This window comes from Apium graveolens, chromosome 9 (assembly GCF_009905375.1).
Source record: "Apium graveolens cultivar Ventura chromosome 9, ASM990537v1, whole genome shotgun sequence".
Lineage (NCBI taxonomy): Eukaryota > Viridiplantae > Streptophyta > Magnoliopsida > Apiales > Apiaceae > Apium > Apium graveolens.
Window position 1 is genome coordinate 250,343,942 of NC_133655.1, and position 14,290 is coordinate 250,358,231.

Here is a 14,290-nt window from a genome sequence, read left to right on the forward strand (position 1 = left end):
TGGATCCTTCAGAAATTGAGTTTCCAGAATTATCAGAACTTGGCTCATCAGAACTTGATGAATCAGAACTTGAAGAGCCAGTTGTAGGTTCTGATGCTTCTTGAGATGTGATTCTATCTTCAGTATGCTCCCCCTGCACAGGTGCATCTTCCTTTGGCGTAGTCACCACATTTTCAATAACATCAGAGTTTAATCCATCAGAGTTTGCAGTATCAGGATTTAGACTGTCGGGATTTTCAGTATCAGATTTTAAGTCTTCATTTTCAAATCTCAGCTGATCATGATCATTGAAATCTTCAAGTCTAGTAATCTTCTTATCATCAAAGGAGACATTGATAGATTCCATGACAACCCTTATTCTTAAATTGTAGACTCTGAAGGCTTTTGTGGAAAGTGGATATCCAACAAAAATTCTTTCATCAGCTTTTAAATCAAATTTGGATAGCTGTTTAGGATGAGTCTTAAGAACAAAACACTTGCATCCAAATAAATGAAAATACTTCAGATTTGGCTTCTTTTTCTTCACCGTCTCATATGGTGTCTTTCCATGCTTGTTAATGAGTGTTGCATTCTGAGTAAAACAAGCAGTCTGCACAGCTTCAGTCCAAAAATAGGTTGGTAGCTTTGCTTCATCAAGCATTGTTTGTGCAGCTTCAATAATAGTTCTATTCTTTCTTTCAATAACTCCATTTTGCTGTGGAGTTCCAGGAGCAGAAAATTCCTTCTTGATTCCATGGTCTTTGCAGAACTCTTCCATGATCAAATTCTTGAACTCAGTGCCATTATCACTTCTTATGATCTTCACAGAATTTTTGACCAATTTATCCAGTTGCTTGACATGATCAATCAAGATAGATGCAGTTTCACTTTTTGTGTGCAAGAAATACACCCATGTGTATCTGGTGAACTCATCCACTATGACCATAGCATATTTCTTCTTTGCAATAGACATGACATTCACTGGACCAAATAGATCTACATGTAGTAGGTGATAAGGCTCAAGAATTGATGATTCAGTCTTGCTCTTGAATGAAGATTTTTCTTTGCTTAGCCTCCTGACATGAATTACAAAGGCCATCAGGAGCAAATACTGATTTTGGCAGTCCTCTCACAAGATCTTTCTTGGCTAGTTCATTTATATTGTTGAAATTTAAATGAGAGAGTTTCTTGTGCCAATTCCAGATTTCTTCATTTGATGCTCTACTTAACAGACAGATTGCAGAACCATCAGTACTTGTTGAAAGCTTGGCTTCATAATGTTACCATGCCTGTATCCTTTCAGAAAAACTTTGCCTGTAGATTTGCTTACAACTTCACAGTGTTCTTCAAAGAAATCCACATGATAACCTCTGTCATAGATTTGACTAACACTTAGCAAATTGTGTTTAAGTCCTGAGACCAGAGCTACTTCTTTAATGATGACATTCCCAAGATTGATATTGCCATATCCCAGTGTTTTTCCAATACTGCCATCTCCATAAAAAACACTTGGGCCATCTATCTCCACAAAGTCTGATAGCAGGGCTTTATTTCCAGTCATATGTCCTGAGCATCCACTGTCCAGAACTAGGATGTTTTTCCTGTTGCCCTACAATCACAAAGACCACTAATGATTAGTTTTAAGGACCCAGACTAGCTTGGATCCTTTGGCCTTATTAAGTTTGTTAACATTTGCATCGGATTTAGCATCAAAGTTTATGTTAACATTTTTCTTATCAGCATTTACACTATCAGACTTTGTATCAGAACTTACAGTAGAAGGAATAATGCTAACTTTCTTTAAAGAAGGTTTTATTTGATAATAATCATAGTACAAACTATGATATTCCTTACAAGTATAAATTGAATGCCATAAACTACCACAATGAAAACAAAGATTTTGTGGCCTATATCTAACAGACTGACTCTTAACTCCTGACTTTGAAGGTAAGGAGTTTATGTTCTTATTCTTCCTGCAAAAAGAAGCCAGATGGTTAGAACTTCCACAATTATGACATATTTTCCTAGGAGCATTAGGAACAGGCTTATAATCATTGCTTTTATTCACACCTTCCTTTCCATTCCTATTTTCCTAGGTGACTTTACCTTGTTTACATTCTTAACATCTTTCAGCTTATGCTTAAGCTGCTTCTTTGTCATTAAGCCTACGTTAACTTCAATTGGCTTTTCCTGTTTTAGTTTGTCAGAAGTTAATTCCTCTTTAACTGCTGATTTCTCAGTGTCAGACTTTACAACTACAAATTTAACAGGTTTTACCTTTGTCTTTTGTTTAACAACTATAGGCTTAATTTCTACAGTTATTTTATCATTCTTATCATCTCCATAACCTAAGCCCTCTTTCCAGTTTCCACTACTTAACAAATTCTGAGTTGTTCTGCCAGAGTTAGTCCAAGTCCTGATAATCTCTCTTTCCTTTTCTAACTCAGTTTTTAGAGATTCATTCATTTTAAGTACTTCAACCCTGACATAGAAAGCATCATCTCTATCTTTCAGAGTTTGATAGAACATGACTAACTCTTTTTCTAAATAATCATTCCTCTTTTTACAGGCAAGATTTTCAGAAATTAATGTTCCACATGTTAAAGTTTGATCTCTATAACTAATGAACATGGTTTTAAGATATCTTCTCAACTCATTAATATCATCAGTATGAAAGACATAAGTAGTTTGAGGTACATTTAACCCAGTAGCTTCAGAACTGCTATCAGCATTTGCCATCAAGGCATAGTTCACCTCACTTTCAGAATCTGAAGTGTCTGTCTAGCTTTTCTTCTTTGTGAGAAGAGCCTTGCCTTTGTCATTCTTCACTTTCTTGCAATCAGGAGATATGTGGCCTTTCTCACCCCAGTTGTAGCATTTGACATTTGTGTAATCTCCTCTGTCAGACTTCCCTCCTTTGCCTTCAGATTTTTTGAAACTCTTCTTATCAGAACTTGCACCTTTCCTGGAAAATTTCTTTCCCTTCCTGAATTTTTCGTATGCAATCCTTGTGATTCCTTTCACCATAAGAGCATACAACTTCATCATCTCTTCATCAGCATCCATCTCAGGCAAGCTTTCAGTTTCTGAGTCATCATCACTATCAGAACTTTATGACTCAGTATCAGACTTTGTGATGAGCGCTTTTCCCTTGCCTTTCCTTGAGGTAGCTGCTTTGGGGGATTCTTCCTCAGCCTTAAGAGCAACTTTTCTTGACTTTCCTCCTTTCCTCTTGCTTCTTTGTTCCATCTTAAGTTCATGAGTCTTGAGCATCCCATAAATTTCATCAAGAGTTGTTTCTTCAAGATTATAGTTATATCTTATAATTGTGGCCTTCAAATCCCAACTTTCAGGAAGAGCTAACAGGAATTTAAGGTTTGAATCTTTAAGATCATACTCCTTATCAACTAGTGACAAATTATTCAAGAGTTTGACAAATCTGTCATATAAATCATTCAATGACTCATTAGGCTTTGAGTCAAAGTGTTCATACTCTTGGGTGTGTATAATCTTCTTGTTCTTCTTAATCGAATCAGTTCCCTGGCATCTTGTCTCCAAGGCATCCCATATCTCCTTTGCAGTCTTGCAGTTAATTACCCTGTTTGTCATTACATTATCAATGGCACTATGCAGCAAGTGTCGTACCTTAGCATCCTTAGCAATTGATGCGATATCTTCAGCAGTGTTATCACTCTTCTCCTTTGGTCCAGATTTTTCTGTTTCACTGCAACTGCAACAGTGAGTTTGGTTGGCTTGTGAGGTCCTTCATTGATTCTGTCAAGATACTCTGGATCTGTAGCTTCCAGAAACATAGTCATCCTCACCTTCCATATGGGATATTCAGATGGTTTCAGTATGGGAACTTTAATAGCTTCATATCGACTATGGATTTGAGTCTTCGGAGGTTCTTCAGTTTTGGTGGGCTTGGTTGGAGTTTCTGCTTCAGACATGATTGTTTTTGGATCTTAAACTATTTGTGTGTTAACAGATAGGCTCTGATACCACTTGTTAGGTCACACACACTGTAGAAGGGGGGTTGAATACAATGTATAGCACAATCAAATCGAATTTAAAGAACACAAGTAACAGAAAACAAACTTTATTAAACTCTGTTACAATGTGGAACTGTCCTCTCTCAGTGATGAACAAATATCACGAGAGCTGTTAGGGTTACAATGAATATTATTCTCTATAATGATAACACATATAGTGTAAACCCTATGTCTGTGTTTATATACTACACAGTTACAAGATAATCGCTAATTGATATGGAATATAATTCTACTTCCTAAAATATATCAATCAGATATCTTTTCTTCCAAGTATTCTATTCTTCATAGAATTCCTTCTTCATACATATCTCTTCTTGCGTTTGTCTTGATCTTTTTTCCTTTCAATCAGCCGCCTTCCTTATCTGAAAGTTTCCTTTAAGTCCTGATATTGGGCCTGTTTGGCTACACAAAAATAAGCTACTTATTCGCTTATAAGCAATAGTTACTTATTGATGAGTGTTTGTCGACCCAGCTTATAAGTTGAATTTACAGCTTATAAGCTGATAAGTTGAATGTTAGCAACGACGTACTTTTTCTCAACTTATTTTGATTTTTTGCCTTTTTTAATTTTTGTTTTAAAATTTATCTTATTGCATGTCTTTCTAATTTAAAATTTACGAATTAAGATAATTATATTTAAAATTTATTTATTTTAGCTTAGTTAAGTAAAAAATATTCTGACATTTAACCAAACACTTATTTAACTTATAAGTATTCATCTATTTGTCACTTATAAGTCACTTATTCATTTTAAGCCATACGTTACTTATTTTAAGATTTCCCAAACGGGCACATTATCTCCTGATAAATATCTCCTGAACCTTAAGTTCTGATAACTTAAGTTCTGTCTTCACTATAAGTGCTGATATCCCTATTTAAGTAAGATCTGAAAACTAAACACAAATCATATTAGACATGATATTATCAAATATATCTAACATTTTATCAAAAAATTATTTTAATATTACTGATAGCCACTTTACGCGGACACCTCCTATTTTAAGCATTATAAAATTAATTCTTCAAAAAAAATATTACAAAATTAAAATATTTCTTTTCTCGACAGAGTTTGCTGTTAAAAAAATTAAAATTACATAAAATTAAAGAATGATTTTGAAATGCAGATAAATATAATTCTTCGAAAATATAAACTGTGTAAGTATATATTTTGAAATGCATAAAAAAATATCACATAAATATTCACCTCTTTACTGTGACATGATAAATTTTATAATTAGTATGGAATTATGGGACAATTTTAAAAGTAATAAGAAAAATGCTACTTGTAATTAGTACATATAATAGGGATCAAATATATGCAAGTCAACCTCATTAGAAGGAAGTGAGAATTAGAATTAAATATAAGAATATTATCGATGTAGGATGTACTAATCAATGAAGATAATTTATTAAAAATATTACATTTAAATTCTCATTTAAATTAGCATTAATTTAGTGGATATGATTTGATAATTTAATAATGTCATACTTTCTGAAACTGGTAGCCAACAAAATTATCATTATTTTTCACAATATCTCTTTTTTAAATTTTGGATTCATTAATTCATTCAATATTTGAGATTTTAATATCAAATATGATAGACCTCAAAATCAATATTACATAAGGTTTCATAATTTATCCACACTTTTTATAGTTTTATAGTGCACTTTTATCTTCATAATATTTGTGTGTACATAGTTTGAATGAACTTAATGATATTATTAGTTAAATACAATAAAGAGTATGTATATAAAATAAATTTATTATTTATATACCATGGTACTGAAAAATCTGATTTTTCAAGAAAATGTAAAAATAATTTTTATAAGTAAGAGTTTCTCGGTGTCGTCTCACAGCGACACCTCGACGCGTTATGTTATCGAAGATAAATTAAATATTTTAGAAGATTTTATTATTTAAAATTAAACTACATATGATGAAAACTAAGGTAAGATTTAAATACATATACAACTATATTAAAACTTTATATTAAAAGTTTAATAAAATAATATCTATCTATTATTAGTAATTTAAGATTATTTTATAATAGTTTATAAATTAGTTCTTGTGATCGAATTTCGTCGAGTATTTAAGTTACACATGATTTTAGTTTTGAAAATTTACAAAGAGGGTGGAGAGATAAGTTGATAATGTTAATTTTCATAGGTCTTCATTTCCGTCATTTAAAACACATTTCTTCATATTAAAATTGAAATTCCTTTTTCATTTAATAAAATAATATTTAGATGATTAAAAGGTTGAAAAAAATAATTAAATCAGTTCAATAACAATACAAAGATAATAACTTACTATTTAACTCATATAGAAAGAGAACTACACTTAAAAATAAAAGTAAAATATTAATTTAAAATTAAATAAGTTTGTTTAGTACCAATTAATTATTTTTAATTGAAATTAGTTAAAAAAAGTTTATTGATATTGCTTTTATTGAAATTTCCTTTTATATATATATTTCATGTGTTCATAATTGCAAATTAACTAATACACAAAGAGAAGTGCACTCAAATAGAACCAAAACAGTTGTGAAATATTATTTTATAGTATATAAAATCACATATTTTGTTAGAACAATTCAAATATTATTAAAAGTAGATATTTTTTAAAAAAATTATATCAATAAAAGAGTGGACATAATTTAATCATGATATTACATTTTATTTAAAGAGGTGGAATCAATGAAATTAGAAGATATAGATTATTTAAATATGTTTTAATAAATATTTAAATATTATGTAACTTATAAGTCTTATCAATGTTATTTTCCAGAAAAATGAATATGAAGATTTCATTTTGTTGGTCCCTTTTAAAATTTGGAATTTATGAACTTCTAACTTTATTACAATTCCAAAATATCAAAAAGTGTGTAATTTTAATTTTAAATATTTATCAATATCATCTTAAATAATTGAAATATAATTTTTAGACCAAACTTCATTTATCCAAATTCCAAACAGGCAATGGTATATGTTCTTGGAAATTGTGATCACAATATATGTAAATTCGTACAACTATATATAAATCTCAAAGGAATAAATTCCACCCAAATAATGGTAAGTTTTAAACAAAAATTTCATTACACCCTATAGTGCTGTCAAAGGAGGCAATGCACCAGCAGTTCAGTTGTAACCACGCCTTGCACTCCTGAGGACTTTTATTATCAACAGCCTACTGCTTCAATTTTTCAATTTAGGCAAGTTCATTAGAAAGTTTTATATACACGGAAAACAAAAAAACAGACAAGCAATTGAAAAAATTTAGTTTTTTTAGTTAAACAAATATATTATAATAAAAACATTCAGATATATAAGTATAATTGTAAGAAGTTACAAACTTCTGATAGTAAAAGCAAATTTGCATTGTTGGACAATCTAAACATGTGATGATATTTATATATATCGGAGAAAAGCTAAGTTTTTCTATTAAGTAAAAATATAAACTTAAGGAAACTAAATCTACTTGAAATCTCAACTTTGTATTGAATCCGTAACCAAGATATTTTCAGTTAGCAGCGTATAAAAATGTTTCTTAAAGAAGAATAACCAAGATAGTCAGAAAGAACTTTCTTTATAAAAATGAAGAAAAAAAGAGTTGGAGAAACTCTGCCAAAATTAAGAAAGACACTATACAGGCTAGGCATCTTGCCTTTTTTCAATTTTGCAAGTTAAAGTTTTTCTAATCATGTTTCTCAACTCGTCATCGGTCATTTCAGTTCGGGTATAATAAAAAATTATACATTGCATCAACTGCTTAATTTTTATATAGTATACATATTTTTCTAGTATATATGAAAGCACCTTCTTAAGTGAGCTTTCGGGATCACCTATATCAAACATTGTCATAGTTCGTGGAGGCATAACCTCTGTGCTGTTGGAGTAGCTAGTGCACCAGCAGTTTGAGTTGTAATCATACCTAATATTACACTCCATAAGAACCCGCCTCAATAGCACCCTGCATTAAATTTTCAATTTAATCCAGTTCATCAAAGCAGTTAGTTAGCCTTCTTCCTAGTAAAAACATTAACCTGCAAGATATAAGATTTTAGATGCATGACAAACAAACATATAAGCAACAAAAAAAAATGTAATGAAAAAATTACAACCAAATGAAACTCTAAAATTGGATTATCTGAACATTCCATTCGATAGAGTGTATAGCATAATTCTAAGTTCATGAGAAATATATACACATCTGCATTTCTCTTTGCCTTTTATAACCTAACTTAAGGTTTGGATCCAATACAACCATTATGTCAAATTTAACTAATATAAAGGATACCATAATAGGTAGAAGCATTACTTTAGTAGATGTAAATAGCACATTTTGGCATCATGGAAAAGGTCCAACAACAATGTTGATCGATAAAAAAAATCCTAGTTGAATATGAACGGACATTTAGATGTTTAAGTACAATTGTAAGCAGATCCAAACTTATGATAGTAAAATCAAATTTGCGTAGTTAGTCAATCTAAACGTGTGATAGTATTTATATATGTTGGAGAAAAGCTAATGCATTCTTTCAAATAAAAATATAAACTTAAAGAAGCTAAATCTACTTGAAAACCTCAACTTTGTATTGAACCCACCTAATGCAACCAAGATGTTTTCGATTAGCAGCCTATAAAAAATGTTTCTTTAAGAAGAATAATCAAGATAGTGAGAAAGAACTTTCTTCGAGAAAGAAAAAAGAGTTGGAAAAACTCTACCAAAATTAACATAGACACTACACAGGTGAGGAATATTGCATCTTTTTAATTTCGCAAGTTAATTTTTTGTTAATCATGTTTCTCACCTCCTTATCGGTCATTTCATTTCGGCCATAACCAAAAATAAACTGCTGCAATTGCTTAAATTTTACTTAATATTTATATTTTGCTTAAAATATAGTAAAGCACCTACTTAAATTAGCTTTCAAGATCACCTATATCAACCATTGTCGCATTAGTCCGTGGCAATCATACTCTCCCTCTAATTGATACCTGAAATATAAAAATATCATTGATATAACTGTATCACTTAATTTATCTAAAATTTGTCCTACCACTGCTTCATATAACAATCAAATACCTTTTAGGAGAAAACAAAATTGTAGATGGTGTCGAACGCCAAAACAAAACATCATTTTGATTAATAAACTGGGATACAAACTTTTTCAACTGCTAATTAGCATAAAAACTTTAAATTTGATGGACTTAATAACACCATGTACTTCTTAGTAGACCTCAAACTACATTTATCTTTAATGTCAAACACTAATTTACTTAAAAGTATTTTATAAATAATTTATAAAAATATTAGAGTTTTTAATATTTCATTCATTAACATATAGATTTTCACCAGGCTGAGCTACATAATCACATTACAAATTCGATTATCACCAAATAGATTATTACAATTGGTATGCATACGGCTAGTCTAAATATCCCATGTAAGATTATTAAAGTTGAATAATACATATAGATGCTTTTAGTGACATATTCATCATTCTCAGAAGTTAATACATAAAAACATAAAAACGTGTTGCTTATAAAATAAAATACATACCTCTTAATAAAGATGGGTCAAAATTAAGTTAATTAAATTATGTAGGCTAATACATGTCTTGGTCATATCTCAAGTATCATAAAATCAATGAGTTACTGAGAATATAAATCAAACACCTTGTATACATTCGTCCAAAATTATATGCGTAAACCTCATTTTCTGCATGAATTCAAAAAAATATAGTTAAACACTATTAATTCAAACATTTAAAGTTGTACATAAAATAAATACAAGTTCTAACTTAAAAAGAGAGAGAGAGAGAGAGAGAGAGAGAGAGAGAGAGAGAGAGAGATAAGAGTGATAAGAGAAAACATAATGGTATACAACTGAAATATTAAAAACCATCTTAATAATTCTTTGGTACCTTTGATATTAAAGTCTTGTGAAATTATTTATCGTTTCCTCTGTAGAGAATCAACATATAATCGTTAATGAAATAAAACAAATATAATTATATATGGCTAAAAGTTAATCTTAAAGGTGCATCAAATAGTGTCCTTTGTAGTGTTACAAATAAAGTTTTTAGATTCACCTTCTTAACCATGCCTACACAAACTCCTCTTTGGTGCGTACAATTTATCTTGTTTATGAGTGCATCATCGGAAAACAATCTGCAATAGCATATGAAAATAATTAAGCAACTATACAGATGACAATCAACTATAAATATCTAACACCTGGAGAAAATATAAAGATACATGTCCTGGCTACTTTATAAAATTGAAGAAGTGAATTATATGGAAATTCAATGCATCACCAACATCGACAAACATTTGAGCAGAATCAAAATTTATCAAACAGTTGGTGTGCATATAGCAACATCACCAACATAACGGTATACAACTGAAATGTTAAAAACCGTCTTCAAACAACCTGCTAAAAAAAATCAAACATATAAAAATTAGGAAAAAAGAATGTACAAACCTATGTGTGTATAATAGTTTGAGAAAAATAATATGGTACTGATTCTTGAAGACGATCAACATAGTAAAAGTCCAAACAAAGAGCAACAACAACCTTATATGTATTAAGACTTTATTAAGATGTTTAGGACTTGTGGACGAATTGACCATCACCTCATCTGTAAATCTGTAAATATACACACACAAATATTATATCAAAATATATGTGTAATCTGTATAAACACATTCATAATCAATTTAACAAAAAATCATTACCCATTTGTAATCGATGGATTATATAAAAAAATGTAAAAAAACACGCTTAAAATTAGAATAGGCTAGATAGATATGTACTCTTGATAGGAAAGTCTTGTGAAATTCTATCTCTTTTTCTATGTAAAGAATCAACATATAACTGTAAATCAAATAAAGTACTAATGTGGTCGACTTCTTTTTCCGTGTCGTATTAAGCATCTCATTGGCGAGCGGCCAAGACTTTGCGGCTGCATTGGACACATCTGTCAATGTTCTTATGAACAAATCTAGATCCAAGAAGTCTGCCTGATCCCAGTTTTGGTGGGCGTTGCCATCGGATTCCTGGTCGTAAGATTTCAACTGATGGATCGAAGCACATAAGCTTGAATCAACAGAATCAATTGTAGTGTCTTCTGAAAATCTGCCATTGCAGCTATTGCTACTTTCAAAAGAATCCTTAAGGAAAGGCATAATCACAACTTTCTCATCCAAAAATACACTTAACTCATCATATTTGTAGTCAGGGAAGGAAGCAGTCTCGTTAAAATCAGATAAGTGACCTTTGATGGGGATCTCAGAAAAGATCATGTCAGAAATATTAAAATCTGATACATTGCAGGTTTGATATTTACATGAATTTGCGTCATTATCATCACTTTCACCTATTCCTATGAACAAAGCCTCGAGATCATTTTTGCTCCCTGGAAGAGAGAGTTAACATGTTAGATGATAAATGGGACAAAATAGAACCAAAATAGCTTCTAAGAGAAATAATCTCAATCTCAACCACTACTAAAATAAGATTCGAATTGTGGCTATAATAAAATATCTTTAGTTCCTACTAATCTTTTGTAGATAACAGCAATATATGTTTCCTACATGTAGCTCTCTTTGCATCCTACGGTTTTTGGTGATTACACTTGACACCGTTGGCTTATAAAGGTTGGCGGAAAAATTGATGTTATTAACATACCCGTATACCACTCATATGCATACAGCACAACAAACAAATTCATGGATGTCTTTCATATAGTAAAGTTAAAAAGTAATTTCAGAACAAAGGTAACTGTCTATGACCAGACATCAAAACAACTAAGGACTTCAAACCACGTGCTTTAGTTTTTAATGCATAAAACAATGCTAAGGCTTTAGATGGCATCAACTTATTATGATGAAAGGAATAATAGAAGTGAATAAAAATGATGAAAATGCATGTCACATTGAATAAACTTCAACGCTAAAGGACTTGAAGCCTGGACACACTAAGGGTATGAGGTATCTGTACAACATGCATGTTAGATTGAGGAATTTTATCATCGTCTTCACCTCTAATTATACATAAATATCAAGGAGTGATTTCTTTGACTAATTTATAGTCTCCACATACGAAGGCGTGTGATTATAAAAGACTTGACATACCTTCAATACTGGGAACATCTAGTTCATCATGGTCACCAATTATCTCTAGAGTGGGTGAGAAGATCATCTCCAAGCTAGATATGCAAGGGGCTAATCAACACAGCATCATCCTCTGCCCAAAACAAAACTAATGTAGATTAAGAAAGAGTAAAAGAGACGATATATCAAATCAATATAAAAAATTATATTAAAATTACAAAAAGAGAAAGAGTAAAAAGTCGAAAGAAAAAAATTGAAAATAGAAGAATGAGAGAGATAATTGTTTGATGTAATTTGAAATAGTAGTTTTTGAAAGTAGATATATTTGAATAGATAGTTTTATTGTGGCTGAAATTATGGATCTTGAGTAGCACACATATAATATTAATTGGATAATTTGATTAGATATGAGATAATTAAAGAAATTTGAATTTCAAAAAACCAATTGGATGTCTAAATATAGTAACAGATTGGAGCTGATCATCCATGATTTGATTTGAATTTAAATTTTTTCATAGATAACTTTATTTTTGAAATTCAAATAATAACCATATAGATTAAGATGGGTCAATTGAACTTAATTGGGTAGTCCATGGATCTAGCAAAATGTATAGGATATGGGTCATGGGTAAATTATTTTACCCAAATTGTTAAATGGGTAAATTAGGGAGTAGTCATTAGGTATTATAGATATTAACCTTAACGAGGACCAAGATTGTCAATTAGCAAGACCTAGCAAAATTCCATTCTATTATTCCCTTACCTAGTACATTGTTTCAACTATAAATAATCAAGATTAAAGTATCATCAATATCATCTATAACAAACAGGATAGAATTAAAAAAATAATATCATAATCACCATAGACAGCAAATGGAGGATGCAGATTGTGTATTAGCAGGAGCATTGGAGTTCTTTACACTTTTGTAGATAGTTTTTTACTACGTAGTTTTGGCGACTCTGGAATTATACATGTACGTGTATGTTGGCTTCATCATGCTCGTTATCTTTCTTGTATTGGCTCTTTATTCTTGAATTTTTAATTTTAAATTAAAATATATATGTAAGCATCGATTGGAAAGTACTTGATGTTGGAGAATAAGTGGATATTATGTTTTTATTTTGCTTGATTGTAATGCACTTCTTGGGTTTATTATCTAATATTATATTTGGGTTCTTTAATAGTTTAAACTCGTGCTTGTATATGCTTTTATATATATAGGGTATTACTCTATTGAGAATTTTTTTTGTTGGGATATGAGATCTAATCTCAACTGTAAAAATTTAAATATATTTTTAATCTAGACCAATCGTTTTAAATCTCATCATCTTCTCCAACCATCATCTCTTCCATCTTCTTTTTTCTACTTACCACCCACCATTACCTCCAACCACCACTTCCTCCAACCACCTATATATATGGTGTTATACCCAAAATTTGGTATGGGATCAATGCGGGTCAAACGCAGACTAATTACAGTCAAACTTGGTATTGCATTGTAAAAGGCGAGGACGCGTCAATAAACACTAGGACGCGCCCAACTTCGAGGGGGTGTTTTATGAAGGATGGTCTTATGATAAGAAAGCTTGAATGCACATGATTAGGACAGAACGCGTCCAAGAATTGTGGACGCATCCACCATGGTAGAAGTATTTAGTAAATGTGGTCCTTTTGGTAATGAAGGTTGGAGCACGCGCCTAGAGGTCGAGGGCGCGTCCTGTCTCTATGGAATGTTATGAGAGGTAGTTGCTGGAAGAATAATACAGGTTTCATGAAGGTTAGGGCGCGCCCAACGTCCTAGGATGTGTCCTATGTGTTGTAAATGCATTCTCAGGGGTGACCTCAGGACAAAGCATGCATGGGAAGGAGCAATGGAGATTATTTTCACTAACGTATTTGTTACAGGTACTCTTTGAAGAATTCCCTCCTTGAGACGGTCAAGGAGGGGGATGTCCGTGAAGAGCTTGAAGGCCTCCAGGGGTATGCCAGATAATTGAAGGCCTCCTCCTGTATTCAACGGGTGTCCTCGTTGGGGATGCGGGGTTAACTTTGGTGTGTGCTTTGGGAACTCTATTCTTGTATTCAACGGGTGTCCTCGTTGGAGAACTTTGGAGTCATCCTGTACTTTGCATTCAAGAGC

The 14,290-nt window shown here is 31.4% G+C and overlaps 1 protein-coding gene across 1 annotated transcript; it reads right to left on the minus strand.

The window, feature by feature from the left end:
- Positions 1-10,387: 10,387 nt before the first annotated feature.
- Positions 10,388-12,237, minus strand: LOC141686148 (uncharacterized). The gene is made up of 3 exons (XM_074491202.1): positions 12,171-12,237; positions 10,913-11,452; positions 10,388-10,467 (listed from the first exon to the last, which is right to left on the minus strand). Exons 1-3 carry the CDS (start codon positions 12,235-12,237, stop codon positions 10,388-10,390), a joined length of 687 nt encoding a protein of 228 aa, XP_074347303.1.
- Between the last annotated feature and the right edge of the window lie 2,053 nt (positions 12,238-14,290).